Source organism: Corythoichthys intestinalis, chromosome 3 (assembly GCF_030265065.1).
Source record: "Corythoichthys intestinalis isolate RoL2023-P3 chromosome 3, ASM3026506v1, whole genome shotgun sequence".
In the NCBI taxonomy this organism is placed as follows: Eukaryota; Metazoa; Chordata; class Actinopteri; order Syngnathiformes; family Syngnathidae; genus Corythoichthys; species Corythoichthys intestinalis.
The window spans coordinates 59,776,203-59,794,668 of NC_080397.1; the positions used below are offsets into that span (position 1 = coordinate 59,776,203).

The 18,466-nt window shown below is 41.4% G+C and overlaps 1 protein-coding gene across 1 annotated transcript in view; it reads left to right on the forward strand.

Annotated features, from left to right (window-relative positions):
* Positions 1 to 18,466, forward strand: part of LOC130913716 (dynein axonemal heavy chain 10-like) — a 144,372-nt gene that overhangs the window by 110,945 nt on the left and 14,961 nt on the right. The window contains exons 51-66 of the mRNA XM_057832527.1: positions 99 to 296; positions 3,780 to 3,941; positions 4,042 to 4,216; positions 4,323 to 4,504; positions 6,593 to 6,729; positions 6,798 to 7,015; positions 7,103 to 7,324; positions 7,986 to 8,133; positions 11,809 to 12,088; positions 12,174 to 12,403; positions 12,482 to 12,755; positions 12,854 to 12,958; positions 13,051 to 13,205; positions 15,674 to 15,828; positions 15,929 to 16,109; positions 16,465 to 16,665. Coding sequence (XP_057688510.1) covers positions 99 to 296; positions 3,780 to 3,941; positions 4,042 to 4,216; positions 4,323 to 4,504; positions 6,593 to 6,729; positions 6,798 to 7,015; positions 7,103 to 7,324; positions 7,986 to 8,133; positions 11,809 to 12,088; positions 12,174 to 12,403; positions 12,482 to 12,755; positions 12,854 to 12,958; positions 13,051 to 13,205; positions 15,674 to 15,828; positions 15,929 to 16,109; positions 16,465 to 16,665 — 3,023 coding nt within the window. The remainder of the gene's footprint in view (positions 1 to 98; positions 297 to 3,779; positions 3,942 to 4,041; positions 4,217 to 4,322; positions 4,505 to 6,592; positions 6,730 to 6,797; positions 7,016 to 7,102; positions 7,325 to 7,985; positions 8,134 to 11,808; positions 12,089 to 12,173; positions 12,404 to 12,481; positions 12,756 to 12,853; positions 12,959 to 13,050; positions 13,206 to 15,673; positions 15,829 to 15,928; positions 16,110 to 16,464; positions 16,666 to 18,466) is intronic.

Consider the following 18,466-nt stretch of genomic DNA (forward strand, 5'->3'; position numbering starts at 1 on the left):
ATTCCATACTTTTTGCTAGAGGTTGTACTTGCTCCACTGATTGTTTAGTTGTTCTACATAATCCTGATAGCGGTACTGTGCTTCTGTCAATTTTGCAGGTGAAAGTGAGATGATCCCGAAGGAACACGCTCCAGCTGTTATTGAGCATGTCTGCATGGTCCATAAATCTGTTGGAGAATACAGCATACTGTTCCTGCAAAAACTTCGACGTGCCAATTTTGTTACCCCAAAGAACTACTTGGATTTCATAAGCACATATTCAGTCCTCCTACGAGACAAGGACCAATATATTCTGGGTAAGAGGCTGTAAAATAGTACAACATTTTAAATATGAATTGACTGTTTTTGGCTGGGCTGATTACTGGCTTATTAGGGCCCGAGCACCAACATGGTGCGAAGGCCCTATTGTTCTGCAAAGGATTATTATTATTCTTTCTTCATGGCAAATGAAAATGGCCCATTTGGAGGTCTTAACATGCTCAAAACTCACCAAAATTTGCAAAAACATGCGGATTCGCGAAAATTTTCATAATTTGGCAACGTTGTGAAAAAATGGATCAGTGGCACCCCCTGGAATTTTAAAAAAAGGCCTCTCGATTTAGGTTTTTTCAACGTAGAGTGATGAAATTTGGGGAGTCGATACCTGGGCCAAAATGCTTCAAAAAGTCTCTTGCAGCCATATTCCAAACCCAACAGGAAATCGGGTATTTTGGGTTGAATATTGAAAAACATGCCATTTTTGTCGAAAACCAGGGTGCACATTTGAGACCATTGCACCAAGGCAGTCAGTTGGATCCTCCTCAAAATTGGTGAGACTCTTCATGAGACATATGAGATGTTAAGTTAACAAAATGGTGAGTTTTCATTCACGGGCCTGACCTGGGCGGAGTACCAAAGTCGGGCTTATTTGGGGATTAGGGTTAGGGTTTAGGGCTTCTTCAGGGAAAATGAAAATGGCCAATTTGGAGGCCTGAACATGCTGCTTGAAGTGCTGGTCGAATCGTAGTTTATTGTCGAAAATGATACCTAGGTTGCGGGAGTGTGTTGAGAGAGGGAGGGTGCAGTTGTCGATTGTAAGGGTGAATTGACTGTTTTTGATGTGAGCTGCAGGGTCGATGATAATTATGTCCGATTTGTTGCTGTTGAGTTGAAGATAGTTAAGTTGTATCCAGGATTTAATTTCGGTGAGGCAGTTGTGAAGTGTAGATTTGGTGCTGTGTGAGAAGGTTTTTGTGGAAATGTGCAGTATATATATATATATATATATATATATATATATATATATACATGAATTATCTTCCCAATAGTCCTTAATTGGGCGTGGCACTTGGGTCAGTCAGTCAATCATCCGTTTGCTCATAGATTCAGTGAAAGTGTTGGCCGGACATGGGCGTAGGTCGCATTGTTGAGAAAATCTTGTCCAAGGTACTTAGTGACCAGTTGAGCAGTTCCATGGCACATACATTTGGTACAGATTTAATCAGAACTAGACAGCATTCGCATATGTCAGCAGATGAATAATGTTCTGTCTTTGCGACAAAGCTGATTTTTAAGGCATGTTATGTCTCCCTTTATCTGTCTCTCCCATTCCTCCACTTTTTGTTATGGGAACACTATGTAGTGTATGTGTGTCTGGCTGAACGCCCTGATTTTGAACCTTGTACAGTTCTTATCCATGCTAGAGGTCATTCACTATAGCGGTTTAGAGTAAGTAGTTTGTATGTTTTTTTAAGGGCGGCTAGGGTCCCCTTTTGGCGAGGAAATCGTGCTCTTTTGTCCAATTTAATGATAAAAGACCTCCACCATTTTGGCATGTTAGCTAGCATTGTTGTGAAATCTCGGTGAGGAAAATCAAATCAAGCTATGTTTACATTTTATTGAACCAATGATATCGGACATTTTTAACTGGAGCCACTCTTGGCCAATTACCGACCAGTTGTGACAGTTGTGGGGTTGAGTTGCGTCACATAAACTGAACCGCGGTCCATTTTCTTTAAAAGCTGGACAAATAGCGTCCTGCTAATGGGTTGTGCTGGACACCAGACACATCACTTACAGTGCCTTGCAAAAGTATTCGGCCCCCTTGAATCTTGCAACGTTTCGCCACATTTCAGGCTTCAAACATAAAGATATGAAATTTAATTTTTTTGACAAGAATCAACAACAAGTGGGACACAATTGTGAAGTGGAACAAAATTTATTGGATAATTTAAACTTTTTTAACAAATAAAAAACTGAAAAGTGGGGCGTGCAATATTATTCGGCCACTTTACTTTCAGTGCAGCAAACTCACTCTAGAAGTTCAGTGAGGATCTCTGAATGATCCAATATTGTCCTAAATGACCGATGATGATAAATAGAATCCACCTGTGTGTAATCAAGTCTGCTCTGTGATAGTCTCAGGGTTCTGTTTAAAGTGCAGAGAGCATTATGAAAACCAAGGAACACACCAGGCAGGTCCGAGATACTGTTGTGGAGAAGTTTAAAGCCGGATTTGGATACAAAAAGATTTCCCAAGCTTTAAACATCTCAAGGAGCACTGTGCAAGCCATCATATTGAAATGGAAGGAGCATCAGACCACTGCAAATCTACCAAGACCCGGCCGTCCTTCCAAACTTTCTTCTCAAACAAGAAAACTGATCAGAGATGCAGCCAAGAGGCCCATGATCACTCTGGATGAACTGCAGAGATCTACAGCTGAGGTGGGAGAGTCTGTCCATAGGACAACAATCAGTCGTACACTGCACAAATCTGGCCTTTATGGAAGAGTGGCAAGAAGAAAGCCATTTCTCAAAGATATCCATAAAAAGTCTCGTTTAAAGTTTGCCACAAGCCACCTGGGAGACACACCAAACATGTGGAAGATGGTGCTCTGGTCAGATGAAACCAAAATTGAACTTTTTGGCCACAATGCAAAACGATATGTTTGGCGTAAAAGCAACACAGCTCATCACCCTGAACACACCATCCCCACTGTCAAACATGGTGGTGGCAGCATCATGGTTTGGGCCTGCTTTTCTTCAGCAGGGACAGGGAAGATGGTTAAAATTGACGGGAAGATGGATGCAGCCAAATACAGGAACATTCTGGAAGAAAACCTGTTGGTATCTGCACAAGACCTGAGACTGGGACGGAGATTTATCTTCCAACAGGACAATGATCCAAAACATAAAGCCAAATCTACAATGGAATGGTTCAAAAATAAACGTATCCAGGTGTTAGAATGGCCAAGTCAAAGTCCAGACCTGAATCCAATGGAGAATCTTTGGAAAGAGCTGAAGACTGCTGTTCACAAACACTCTCCATCCAACCTCACTGAGCTCGAGCTGTTTTGCAAGGAAGAATGGGCAAGAATGTCAGTCTCTCGATGTGCAAAACTGATAGAAACATACCCCAAGCGACTTGCAGCTGTAACTGGAGCAAAAGGTGGCGCTACAAAGTATTAACGCAAGGGGCCGAATAATATTGCACGCCCCACTTTTCAGTTTTTTATTTGTTAAAAAAGTTTAAATTATCCAATAAATTTTGTTCCACTTCACGATTGTGTCCCAATTGTTGTTGATTCTTGACAAAAAATTAAAATTTTATATCTTTATGTTTGAAGCCTGAAATGTGGCGAAAGGTTGCAAGGTTCAAGGGGGCCGAATACTTTTGCAAGGCACTGTAAATGCCTGAGTGTCCGTCCTACAACCGGACAGGTGGTCGTCCTACTTGACTAGCCTGTAAAAATCATATTTCCCCATGGCAAAGTGACAATAGATTTGTTTATGGGTTCCAGGGCAATGCAAACACCTCGAGGGAGGATTGGATAAATTGAAGGAAGCCACTATACAACTAGACGAACTTAACATCAAACTGGCAGAGCAGAAGGTGGTCCTTGCAGAAAAGTCCACAGCCTGTGAGACCATGCTGCTGGAGATTGCTTCCAACACCACTGTGGGTCAGTGAAAACCTGCTGCACTAACACTGTCAAAGAAGAAAAACATTTGTATGATGTTCAACAAAACAGAATTGAAGTAAATGTGACCTCTTCCTTCTAGCTGAGGAGAAAAAGACATTGGCAGAAGACAAAGCTACAGAAATTGAAGAGCAAAACAAGGTGATTGCGGTTGAAAAGGCCGAAGCAGAAACTTCCCTTGCTGAAGCTCTGCCAGCATTAGAAGCAGCTCGCATTGCTTTACAAGACCTGGATAAATCTGATGTCACAGAGATCAGGTGAACTCTCTCTTGCTGACTCAAAGGATCACTTGTCGAATTAAATTGGTCATGAAGTTGAACCTGATGCGACCATCTGATTGTTTTCTGCTGCTCCTTGATTCAGATCCTTTGCAAAGCCGCCCAAGCAGGTGCAAGTGGTGTGTGAGTGTATTCTGGTACTGTGTAAGAAAAAAGAAATTAGCTGGCAGGCGGCTAAAGCGATGATGTCAGATCCTGGCTTTCTGCGTTCGCTGATGGAGATGGACTGTGATGCCATAGGTCCCAATCAGGTCAAGACTGTCAAAGGTAGGTTGATTTCATGATCAGTTACAGTTGTGTTCAAAATTCATTCATTCAAACCCCACAGTAGTTAAGTGTTTTTGCAAGTTCTGTGATTACGTCATTGACAAAATTATTCAACCCCTTAAGTAAGTATAGCTTTAGTACTTAGTACAACATCCTTTGCAACTAGGGTTGTTCCGATCATGTTTTTTTGCTCCCGATCCGATCCCGATCGTTTTAGTTAGAGTATCTGCCAATCTCGATATTTCCCGATCCGATTGCTTTTTTTTTGCTCCCGATTCAATTCCAATCATTCCCGATAATTTTTCCCGATCATATACATTTTGGCAATGCATTAAGAAAAAAATGAATAAAACTCGGACGAAAAAATCCGCTTATGCAGGGACTGTACAGTTGTGTTCAAAATTATTCAACCCCCACAGTAGATACAGTTGTGGTCAAAAGTTTACATACACTTGTGAAGAACATAATGTCATGGCTCTCTTGAGTTTCCAGTTATTCCTAAAACTCTGATTTTACTCCGATAGAGTGATTGGAACAGATACTTCTTTGTCACAAAAAACATTCATTAAGTTTGGTTCTTTTATGGCTTTATTATGGGTTAACAGAAAAAGTGATCAAATCTGCTGGGTCAAAAATATACATACAGCAACATGAATTAGCAATTTTGGTGAATCATTGACTTGAACAAGTCAGAAAAGTCACTTGGAGCCATTTCAAAGCAGCTGCAGGTCCCAAAAGCAACAGTGCAAACAATTGTGTGTAAGTATAAAGTGCATGGCACCGTTTTGTCACTGCCACGATCAGGAAGAAAACGCAAGCTATCACCTGCTGCTGAGAGAAAATTGGTCAGGAGAGTGAAGATTCAACCGAGAATCACCAAAAAGCAGATCTGTCAAGAATTAGAAGCTGCCGGAATACAGGTGACAGTGTCCACAGTCAAGCGTGTTTTGCATCTCCATGGACTGAGAGGCTGCCGTGCAAGAAGGAAGCCCTTGCTCCAAAAGCGGCACCTTGAGGCTCGACTGAAGTCTGCTGCTGATCACATGGACAAAGATAAGACCTTCTGGAGGAAAGTTCTGTGGTCAGACGAAACAAAAATCGAGCTGTTTGGCCACAATGCCCAGCAATATGTTTGGAGGAGAAAAGATGAGGCCTTTAACCCCAAGTACACCATGTCACCGTCAAGCACGGTGGTGGTAGTATTATGCTGTGGGGCTGTTTTGCTGCCAATGGAACTGGTGCTTTACAGAGAGTAAATGGGATAATGAAGAAGGAGGATTACCTTCAAATTCATCAAGATAACTTAACGTCATCAGCCCGAAGATTGGGTCTTGGGCGCAGTTGGGTGTTCTAACTGGACAATTACCCCAAACACACATCAAAAGTGGTAATGGAATGGCTAAATCAGGCCAGAATTAAGGTTTTTGAACGGCCTTCCCAAAGTCCTGACTTATACCCCATTGAGAACTTGTGGACAATGCTGAAGAAACAAGTCCATGTCAGAAAGCCATCAAATTTAACTGAACTGCACCAATTTTGTCAAGAGGAGTGGTCAAAGATTCAACCAGAAGCTTGTGGATGGCTACCAAAAGCGCCTAATTGAAGTGAAAATGGCCAAGGGACATGTTACCAAACATTAGCGCTGCTGTATGTATATTTTTGACCCAGCAGATTTGATCACTTTTTTCTGTTCACCCATAATAAAGTCATAAAAGAACCAAACTTCATGAATGTTTTTTGTGACAAAGAAGTGTCTGTTCCAATCACTCTATCAGAGAAAAATCAGAGTTGTACAAATAACTGGGAAACTCAAGAGAGCCATAACATTAAGTTCTTCACAAGTGTATGTAAACTTTTGACCACAACTGTAGGCGTTTTTGCATGTTTGACATTTATTTTTCATCTTATTTATAATCACACCAAATAATGACATGTCAAATAGACAACTGCAACTGAAGTAGCAAAAATAATTTATGGGGTATTCCAATTAATGGCCTAGATCACGATACTGCTGCATGTCAAAGAGTAGTGTACTGCATGCATTGTATGGTAAAATTGGCATTTTTACGTATTCTGTGTGCTTCATAGGCTTCCTGAAAGCCCTTGGGACCAGCCTTGAGGAAATGCAATCCATCAGCAAAGCAGGTTCAGGAATGTTCAAATTTGTGGAGGCTGTCGTTGGTTACTGTGAAGTTGCCAGGGAGATTAAGCCTAAAAGGGACAAAGTAATGAAAACTAATATGAAAACGAACGAAATTACAGAACGAGCCATAATTTGACTCATCTTTTGTAGGTAGCGCGACTCGAAAGAAACTTCTTTCAGAGTAAGAAGGAGCTGGAATGCATTCAAAGTGAGCTTAGTGATATCCAGAGGGAGCTGAAAGCTCTTGGCGACAAATATCAAACTGCTATAGCGGAGAAACAGACACTACAAGAGGAGGCAGAGCTCATGGAAAGAAGACTAATAGCTGCTGACAAACTTATCTCAGGTTTGAGCTCTGAGAATGTGAGGTAAAACAGCAACAGAAACGAAACATCACTCCATATTAGATGGGTTTTGTTTTGTTTTTCATTCATTTTTGTGGTTTCTGTTTTCAGGTGGACACAGGACTTAGAGGGGTTAAAGCAGAGGCGTGTGCGTCTTTTGGGAGACTGTCTACTCTCTGCTGCCTTCCTGAGCTACGAAGGAGCTTTCAGCTGGGAATTCAGGAATGAGATGGTATACCAAACATGGGTTGAAGACGTAAAGGAGAGAGGCATTCCCTTGAGCGAGCCTTTTAAAGTGGACAACTTACTAACGGATGAGGTGGAAATCAGCAGGTGAGAAGGAGTTAAGATGGATGGAAAAAAACACCTGTTCTTGTCATCATTTTGAGGGCTGCAGCTATCGAATATTTTAGTAGTCGATTAATCGATGGACTAGTTAGTTCGAATAATCGAGTAATCGGATAAGGAACATGAAAAATTCAAATACATGAGCTGAGCCTCAAACGGTATAAATTTTTTTTTTTTAATGATCTATGTACAAGAAAAAAACAATTGGCGAACTTAAATAGAAAAAGTTCGCTAGCTTAAATGCTATAAAATGCTAAAGTTTTTTTTAGAATGCTATTAAAAAAATTTTCAGACATATATTCCCACAAAAAAAACGTTCAATATACCTGTAAACTAAATAATGAATGCAATAAAAAAAACATTAGCTCAAACAAAAACTTAGCTTACTTTGGTCTTAACAGGGAGCAGTTGGCTCATTTGTTCAGCCATCTGAAAGGAGGCAGACACGAGGGCAGCATATCCACCCTAATTAATAAAACTGAATGCAAAAACTTTCAAAATAAACCATTACAACGCCTCTTTAATTAAACGAATACTCGAAGCAACAAAATTTAACTCGAATATTTTTTTCTAATCGAATACTCGAGTTAAATCGATTAATCGTTGCAGCACTAATCATTTTATTATTTTAATCCCTGGGTGACAGATGGGGCTCAGAAGGATTACCCCCAGATGAACTTTCAGTGCAAAATGGAATCCTCACAACAAGAGGCAGTCGTTTCCCAATGTGTATCGATCCCCAACAACAAGCCCTCAACTGGATTAAGAAGAAGGAGGCAAGCAACAACCTCAAGGTACAAAACATCATATACAGGTAGTCCCCGGGTTACGGCGTACCTGATTTGTGTGATTTCGACGAAACGAGACCGGAGTCTCGTTCGACATTTTATCTCCAGTCGTTTTCTTCTTTTTTTTTTTTTTTTCCCCAAAGTGTCTTGTCCACCACTTCTGAGCATTGATGTTCAGTACAGTACAGTGGTACCTCTACTCCCAAAATTAATTGGTTCTCAATGCGTGATTGTGCATACAGTTGTGGTCAAAAGTTTACATACACCCGTGAAGAACATAATGTCATGGCTCTCCTGAGTTTCCAGTTATTTCTACAACTCTGATTTTTCTCTGATAGAGTGATTGGAACAAATACTTCTTTGTCACAAAAAACATTCATGAAGTTTGGTTCTTTTATGACTTTATTATGGGTGAACAGAAAAAAGTGATCAAATCTGCTGGGTCAAAAATATACATACAGCAGCGCTAATATTTGGTAACATGTCCCTTGGCCATTTTCACTTCAATTAGGCGTTTTTGGTAGCCATCCACAAGCTTCTGGCAAGCTTCTGGTTGAATCTTTGACCACTCCTCTTGACAGAATTGGTGCAGTTCAGTTAAATTTGATGGCTTTCTGACATGGACTTGTTTCTTCAGCATTGTCCACAAGTTCTCAATGGGGTTTAAGTCAGGACTTTGGGAAGGCCATTCGAAAGCCTTAATTCTAGCTTGATTTAGCCATTCTATTACCACTTTTGATGTGTGTTTGGGGTCATTGTCCTGTTGGAACACCCAACTGCGCCCAAGACCCAATCTTCGGGCTGATGACGTTAGGTTATCTTGAAGAATTTGAAGGTAATCCTCCTTCTTCATTATCCCATTTACTCTCTGTAAAGCACCAGTTCCATTGGCAGCAAAACAGCCCCACAGCATAATACTACCACCACCGTGCTTGACGGTAGGCATGGTGTACTTGGGGTTAAAGGCCTCACCTTTTCTCCTCCAAACATATTGCTGGGCATTGTGGCCAAACAGCTGGATTTTTGTTTCGTCTGACCACAGAACTTTCCTCCAGAAGGTCTTATCTTTGTCCATGTGATCAGCAGCAAACTTCAGTCGAGCCTTAAGGTGCCGCTTTTGGAGCAAGGGCTTCCTTCTTGCACGGCAGCCTCTCAGTCCATGGAGATGCAAATCACGCTTGACTGTGGACACTGACACCTGTGTTCCAGCAGCTTCTAATTCTTGGCAGATCTGCTTTTTGGTGATTCTCGGTTGAATCTTCACCCTCCTGACCAATTTTCTCTCAGCAGCAGGTGATAGCTTGCGTTTTCTTCCTGATCGTGGCAGTGACAAAACAGTGCCATGCACTTTATACTTACAAAAAATTGTTTGTACTGTTGCTCTTGGGACCTGCAGCTGCTTTGAAATGGCTCCAAGTGACTTTCCTGACTTGTTCAAGTCAATGATTCGCTTTTTCAGATCCACGTATGTATATTTTTGACCCAGCAGATTTGATCACTTTTTCTGTTAACCCATAATAAAGTCATAAAAGAACCAAACTTCATGAATGTTTTTTGTGACAAAGAAGTATCTGTTCCAATCACTCTATCGGAGAAAAATCAGAGTTGTAGAAATAACTGGAAACTCAAGAGAGCCATGACATTATGTTCTTCACAAGTGTATGTAAACCTTTGACCACAACTGTATGTATATCAGTATTTGAGTGTGCATGCAGAGAAAATAAGAGTCACAGAACTCTGCAGTCGGTCTTGGGAGGAGAGATCAAGGTCAAGGAAGAAGGACCATCTGCATGGCTCTCCCAGGAGGATGGGGGGGGGGGGGGCACAGGGAGATCTGGTAGGGAGATTTTAAGCCGAATCGGAATTTAGTATGTCCAAAAAAACAGTTGTCCTCAGTCAGTTGCGCACGTCGAGACGAAGGGCAGACCTCAGTTCCCGCAAGTCTCTCCCATCATTCGCAGTTAGCTTCGACAGTTCCGCCAGTTGGAACGAGATGTTATCCATACGTCTCCATAACTCCCAGGACTGAGCCGCGTAAGAGCTGGCTAGTGTTCCAATCCGGACGTCCAGCCTGTCCTCAAAAGCCTTGAATAAATTATCAAGGTGTAGTCCGGACCGCAGGTCTCCCAGGTCCCTAGCAACATTAGCGGTCTGACGAGATACCTCCGTCAGCTTGTTCCCGATGGAATCTTCCTGTCTCCTTCCGTCCCCGGGCCGGAATGTCCCGATCTGGGCTTTCAGCCGGTCCTCCACAGCATGAATAGCGCCTTTAGATCAGTGGTCAATTTCTCAATTTCCCTGAAAGCTGCCGTCTTGGAAACTTTCCGGTACAGTAGGACACCTCCCAAGCCAAACAGGAGAACCTCCACGACCATCATGCCAATAACCCAAATATCCTCGACGTCTTCCACGGATAGGACTGTGAGACAAGCGGGCTGCCAGCAGGCCATGAATCTCGTACGTAGCCTGCCTCAAAAGTCCCCTCTGGGCAGGACAGCTCTCCTGGGGCGCCGTGTCTTGTTGAAAAAATCTTGTCAATAGTGCTGAGGGACCATATTTCCATCCATCCATCCATCCATCCATCCATCCATCCATCCATCCATCCATCCATCCATCCATCCATCCATCCATCCATCCATCCATCCATCCATCCATCCATCCATCCATCCATCCATCCATCCACCCACCCACCCACCCACCCATCCATCCATCCATCCATCCATCCATCCATCCATCCATCCATCCATCCATCCATTATTGGCACCCCTGGTTAAGATGTGTTTTTTTAGCTTCTAATATATATTTTTTTATTCAAATTATATGGGACTTTAATGGAAAAAAAGAGAAAAATCCAACCTTCAATACAAGTTATTTATTCAGTGGGGAAAAAATCCCACATAAAGAAATAATTATTTGACATCAAATAATGTGTGTCACAATTATTAGCACCCCTGGTGTTAATACTTTGTACAACCCCCTTTTGCCAACAAAACAAGATCTGGGGACTGAAGTGACCATGGGAGGAGCTTGATTTTGTGTCTGGTGAACCATTTCTGTGAAGATTTGGCCATATGTTTAGGGTCATTGTCTTGCTGAAAGACCCAGTGATGACCCATCTCCAGCTTTCAGGCAGAGGGCAACAGATTTTGATTTAAAATGTCCTGGTATTTCAAAGCATTCTTGATGCCATGCACCCTAACAAGGTTCCCAGGGCCTTCAACTGGGACCGTGTGCTTTGGTCAGATGAGATCAAGATTGAGCTTTTTGGCAACAAACACTCTAAGTGGGTCTGGCGTGCTACAAAAGATGCGCATGCTGAAAAGCACCTCATACCCACTGTGAAGTATGGGGGTGGGTCAGCGATGCTGTGGGGCTGTTTCGCTTCCAAAGGCCCTGGGAACCTTGTTAGGGTGCATGGCATTATGAATGCTTTGAAATACCAGGACATTTTAAATCAAACTCTGTTGCCCTCTGCCCGAAAGCTGAAGATGGGTCGTCAATGGGTCTTTCAGCAAGATAATGACCCTAAACATATGGCCAAATCTACACAGAAATGGTTCACCAGACACAAAATCAAGCTCCTTCCATGGCCATCTCAGCCCCCAGACAGAGGGCACTGTATCTATTCATCCCTCCCTCCCTCCATCCCGCAAAGATCACAAAATCCCCTTTCGTCCACAGGTCTCATCTTTTAACGACCCAGACTTCCTGAAACAGCTCGAAATGGCCATTAAATACGGATTCCCATTCCTTTTCCAAGATGTGGATGAGTACATTGACCCTGTGATTGATAATGTTCTGGAGAAGAATTTGAAAGGAGCTGAGGGCAGGCAGGTTCTCATGCTCGGTGACAAAGAGGTGGACTATGATCCTAACTTCAGACTTTACCTCAACACCAAACTCGGAAACCCTAAATTTTCTCCATCTGTGTTTGGAAAAGCCATGGTTATTAATTATACTGGTAAGGTCATTTGGTTTGACAACCACCATTTTGTGTCATTGTACAACTCAATGATAGATACTCCATTTTTTTTCATCACATTTAGTGACGCTTAAAGGTCTGGAGGACCAATTGCTCAGTGTTATAATGGGCTTTGAGAAGAAGGAGCTAGAAGAGCAGCGTGAGTTTTTGATCCAGGAGACAAGCGACAATAAGAAGCTGCTAAAAAACCTTGGTGACACTCTGTTGAGAGAGCTGGCCACGTCCACCGGCAACATGTTGGATAACACAGAGCTGGTCTACACATTAGAGGAAACCAAGTCCAAATCTAGTGAGGTCAGTTTGCCTAACACCAAATACGAGTCAATTGAACTTGGTCATCATATTTGACTAAACAAAAATTGTGATCATCAGGTATTTGAGAAACTTAAGTTGGCTGTCACAACATCAGTGGACATTGATGTGCTCCGAAACGGGTATCGACCTGCTGCCAAGCGCGGTGCCATTTTGTTTTTTGCGCTGACGGAAATGGCTTTGGTCAACAGCATGTACCAGTATTCTCTTGCCTCTTATTTGGAAGTGTTTGACTTTTCCTTGCGCAAGTCTCTACCAAATGCAATTCTGACAAAAAGACTGACAAACATCAGGAATGGTCTGACGTACAATGTTTATAATTATGGTTGCACAGGTAAGGCAAATTCATTTCACGCTAACCATGCTAACCGTACATCCACAGATATTTTTTCAGTCCCAAGTATAACTGCGGACATATGTGTTTAATCGCAGGGCTGTTCGAAAAACATAAACTTCTCTTCTCGTTTAACATGACCATCAAGATTGAGCAAGCAGAAGATCGAGTACCGCAGGAGGAATTGGAGTTTTTCATTAAAGGTGTGTAATTTTTATTTTTTTTATACTAATAGATGTTAACGAAATCTTTCCAAAGGTTGAAATGAATCTCATTCTGATTGTCTTGTGCGAAGGTAATTTGTCTCTGGAAAAGAGCGCACGCAAAAAGACTTGCAACTGGCTGCCTGATGCTGGCTGGGAAGATGTTGTGAAACTGTCCGAGCTTTTTCCTGGGCAGTTTGACTCTTTGCCTGATGATGTTAGCAGGAATTCAGCAGAGTGGCAGTCAGTAAGTAATAGCTGCTAACCGAGGGCACTGGCGAGCAAGCAAAGTTTCAGCAGGGCCGAGAACGAAAAGTTGTATTTGCCATGTGAAAATATGGATTTTCCCATGTGGCAAAATTGATTTTGCCATTTGGCATTTTTTTGCCATGTGGCATTTTTTTTGCGATGTGACTTTTTTTTTTTTTTTTTGCCATGTGGCAAAATTGATTTTGACATGTGGCAGTTTTTTTGCATTGTGGCAAAATTGATTTTGACATGTGGCATTTTTTTTTTGCCATGGGGCAAAATGAATTTTGCCATGTGGATTTTTTTTTTGCCATGGGGCAAAATGAATTTTGCCATGTGGCATTTTTTTTGCCATGGGGCAAAATGAATTTTGCCATGTGGCATTTTGTTGCTGTGGGGCAAAATGAATTTTACAAGTCAAAATACATTTTGTCACATGTCAAAATCAAAATTTCCACATGGCAAAAAAATGCCACATGGCAAAAAGTATTTTGTCACACGTCAAAAAAATGCCACATGTCAAAATCAACTTTGCCGCATGGCAAAAAAATGTGGCAAAATGGTTTTTGACATGTGGCATTTAAAAAAATTTTTTTGGGGGGCCATGTGGCATTTTTTTGCCAAGTGGCAAAAATTGATTTTGCCATTTGGCATTTTTTTTGCCATGTGGCAAAATGTATTTTGACTTGTGACATTTTTTTTCGGTATCGGGCTTTTTGTGGGGGGTATATGGCATTTTTGTAGGCCCTGCACGTCCATGCCGATGAAGTGCAGGGCCTGCAAAAATGCCATAAGTAAAAAATAAAAAAAATTAAAAAAAATGCCACATGGCAAAATCCATTTTGACACATGGCAAAAAAATGCCACATGGCAAAAAAAAGTCACATGGCAAAATCCATTTTGCCACATGGCAAAAAAAATGCCACATGGCAAAAATAAAATGCCACATGGAAAAATCAATTTTGCCACATGAAACCAAACCAAACCAAACCCTATAAAAGCCTATAAATGTTTGGGTGGTTATTGTTAAAGCAGACACTCTTTTTTTCATCTGTGTGGTTTTGACAAAGATCAGCTCACATTTGATGGTGATTTTATGCAGAAATGTGAGAAATTCCAAAGGTTCAGATACTATTTCATACCACCGTATCACCTCATATAGACCCTACCCACGTGACGTCACAACTCCGCTCTCCTGAATGGTACCGCCCAATTGTCCATCAAAACATAGTGTTAACCTGTTACGGCTACGTACATTCCTCCTATTTACGGCGTGTTTTTCTGCTCCTTAACATTAATCAAAATGGTGAAGGCGTGTGTGGCTTTGGTTGCACTAACAGAGAAGATGGAAGGAGAGACTTGAAGTTTTACCGTATTCCGAGGGATCCAAAGAGGAGAGCGAAATGGACGGCTGCAATTCGACGTGAAAACTGGGCACCAAAAAAATCACCACAGACTATGTAGTAGTCATTTTATATCCGGTAAGATGCATTTAAGATATACTTAGAGGGTTTTGGGCTGACAAATAACCACAATTAAGATCATTGCTAGGCTAATCGCCGACAACATACACGTATGTATGTAGTGAGAGTGCTATCGCTAAACCATATAAACATTAAAAGCCTTAACTCCATTGACAAACGACATGAAATACATTAGACTTGACAGTGGATGTTAGCAATAACAAAAGATTTTGAATTGAAAATTTCGTAACTCACCTTTCCAAGCACAAGATAGATTCCTGCCGAATTTTCGTGGACGAGGACCTGTTTCACCCAACCAGCAACGAAGTATTTATAAGCCTCCAAGCTCTTAAAGTTTTTCAAATTTTCGTGAGAATAGGCTGATTTTGTGTGGACAAGATAATTGTAAATATCAGCGTAGCAGATGTCAGGCAGACAGGGCAAAGACAGTGGGTCGAAAAACATCGATTTGGGCATCAAATATGGATCTGGCGACTGTATAGAACGAAGCTTTTCCACATAACGCCTTTTATGCAACACATCCAGTGAGTTTACGGCATCAGAAAGCACCGGGTCTTCCATGAAATGCATTTTAAATTCCTCGATCAATTGAAACCAATGCTAATACAGAGACAAAATGACGGACAAGTGGGCGGAACCATACAGCGAGCACGTGGTTTTGTGACGTCGGTGGGTAGGGTCTATACCTAAAGTTACGTGCATAAATTACCATATTAAGGAGCCATGTGCAGATTGTGTATAGGAAGTGAATAGAGTCATGTGGTCATATTAAATAAGCACATTCTGTAGATTGTGCTCTGTAGATTTAAAACTACAAAGTATTTGATTTTACTTTTTTTTCTTTCTCCTTTGAATTTTATACTGGGGCACGTGCCCCAGTGAAATATGTCTGGCGACGCCTATGCTACTTACTTATTCATGGCAAATATCACCTGCTGTCTCCTCCCCAATGGACTGAGTAACTGTCCTTCTTTGTCTGCAGTGGTATGACCTTGATGCACCAGAGCAGGCACAGCTGCCAATGAGATATGATGATAAGCTGACAGACTTTCAGAAACTTCTCCTGCTGCGATGTTTCCGCGTTGACCGAGTCTACAGAGCCATCACTGATTATGTCACAATCACCATGGGCGAGAGGTGTCATCCTATTTCATTTATATAACTAATCTAACATTTGCAACATTATAGGGAACATGCTTTTAGATTCAATGTTGATTTGTTTTTGTTTTTTTTGCAGATATGTACAACCTCCTGTGATCAGTTTTGATGTTATTTATGAGCAAAGCACTCAGTACTCCCCCATTGTCTTCATCCTGAGTCCTGGCTCTGACCCTGGCGCTGACCTTATGAAACTGGCAGACAGGAATGGCTTTGGGAGCAAGTTCAAATTCCTTGCTATGGGTCAAGGCCAGGAGAAGGTACGTTGGTTTTATTTTTAAGACTCAATATCTACTCTGAAAGGGCCATTTCCCATCTGATCTTAGAATCTAAGCGGAAGGTGGGCTTATCATTAATAGAAGACGACTTGGGAGTACCGGAACATAAAGCTAATAAAACTATTTGAACATAAGACACGATGAGATGAAAGCAACAACGATGAAACTAAAACTGCAAACTTTAGAGGCATTATCATATTTCAGACAAGTGTCATAAAAATAAGGGGTCCTGATTCTCACCAATGCGTGAATAAGAATGTGCACCAAATTTAGGATGATTAAATTCCAGACACATAAAAATATGGACCCTAATGTTCTTTTTCTCCCTCTGCTCAAGGTTGCATTGCACCTTCTGGAACTGGCAGCAGCTCGAGGTCAGTGGTTGATGCTTCAGAACTGCCACCTGCTGGTGAAATGGCTGAAAGATTTGGAGAAGTGCATCGAAAGGGTCACCAAACCTCACCCCAGTTTTCGTCTTTGGTTGACAACCAACCCTATCGATGACTTTCCTATTGGCATTCTTCAGAAGTCTCTTAAGGTGAAATAACCAAGTCTTTTCTTTTAATTATTTGAAACATACACTTTCCATCCCATATATACCGTAATTTTCTGACTATAAGCCGCTATTTTTTTTCTTCATTTTGAATCCTGCGGCTTATTGTCCAGTGCGGCTTATTTGTTGATTTATTTGGTTTAATAAGTAATACTTTTATTTGACAGCGGTGTCATAAGGCTGTCATAAGACCGTCATCATTACGACATGACACAATCATGGGCATTACTGAATGCTTATGACAGATGTCATTAAGTGTCATCCGGCAAATTATGTCACTAACTCCATTTATGTCCAGCATGGATCTTTTACATCCATTCAAAAGTGAGATAATTTGTCGGCTAAAACTAAATGACATCTGTTATAAGCATTCATTAATGCTCATGGCAGTGTCATTTATTATCTTATGGCGCCACTGTCAAATAAAGTGTTACCAAATACCATAAATAGCAATTAATAAAACAACTGGAACAGTAACTGATTAAATGTTTAGCACAGAACATGAATTTTGATTCACATCTGTAGCGCTGCAATGCATGCTAGGATGCATGATGGACAACAACAGTGTTGACAGCAGGTGGCAGCAGAGGTTGACTGTCTCCCCTAAGGGAGCAATGATGGCCAAATTAAGCTTCTTGAAGCAATGAAGCTTTGCACCCCACTGGGTCAAGGCTTCATGGTGGTTCATTTGTTTTTATGACAATCATATGATGCCCCTGTTAAATAAAGTGTTACCGGTTAATATGTTTTGGTGTTGCAGCTGCGGCTTGTAGTCCAGTGCGGCTTATGTATGAACAAATGCCGTTTTAGTGCCAAATATTGTGGGTGGCGGCTTATAGTCAGGTGCGCCTTATAGTGTGAAAATTACTGTATGTGTATACAGGTAGTCACCGGGTTACGAACGAGTTCCGTTCCTACGCTGGCGATGTAAGTCGAATTTCCGCGTGAATCACGTTTGCCTACCCCCAAATACCCCCTAAATCTCAAAATAACTATCCAAAAACATGTATTATATGTCATTGTACTGTCCTAGCCCAGAAGATAGAGCTAAATCCGAGCTAGAAAGCAAGCTAAGCTCCGAAATTACGATGTCAGACAGCCATGTGGTTTGCTGACTGCTCATGACATCAACACTTTCAGATAAAAACAAAACAAAAATGAAATTCAATCAGTTTCATCTTTAAAAACAAAAAATCAAATTTTCATTTGTAACTAGCTGCTGATACAACAATAAGCATCCACACAAACGATTAGCATTTACAGTGGGGCAAATAAGTATTTAGTCAACCACCAATTGTGCAAGTTCTCCTACTTGAAAAGATTAGAGAGACCTGTAATTGTCAACATGGGTAAACCTCAACCATGAAAGACAGAATGTGGAAAAAAAACTGAAAATCACATTGATTGATTTTTAAAGAAGTTATTTCCAAATTAGAGTGGAAAATAAGTATTTGGTCACCAACAAACAAGCAAGATTTCTGGCTGTCAAAGAGGTCTAACTTCTTCTAACGAGGTCTAACGAGGCTCCACTCGTTACCTGTATTAATGGCACCTGTTTTAACTCATTATCGGTATAAAAGACACCTGTCCACAACTCAGTCAGTCACACTCCAAACTCCACTATGGCCAAGACTAAAGAGCTGTCGAAGGACACCCGAGACAAAATTGTAGACCTGCACCAGGCCGGGAAGACTGACTCTGCAATAGGTAAAACGCTTGGTGCAAAGAAATCAACTGTGGGAGCAATTATTAGAAAATGGAAGACATACAAGACCACTGATAACCT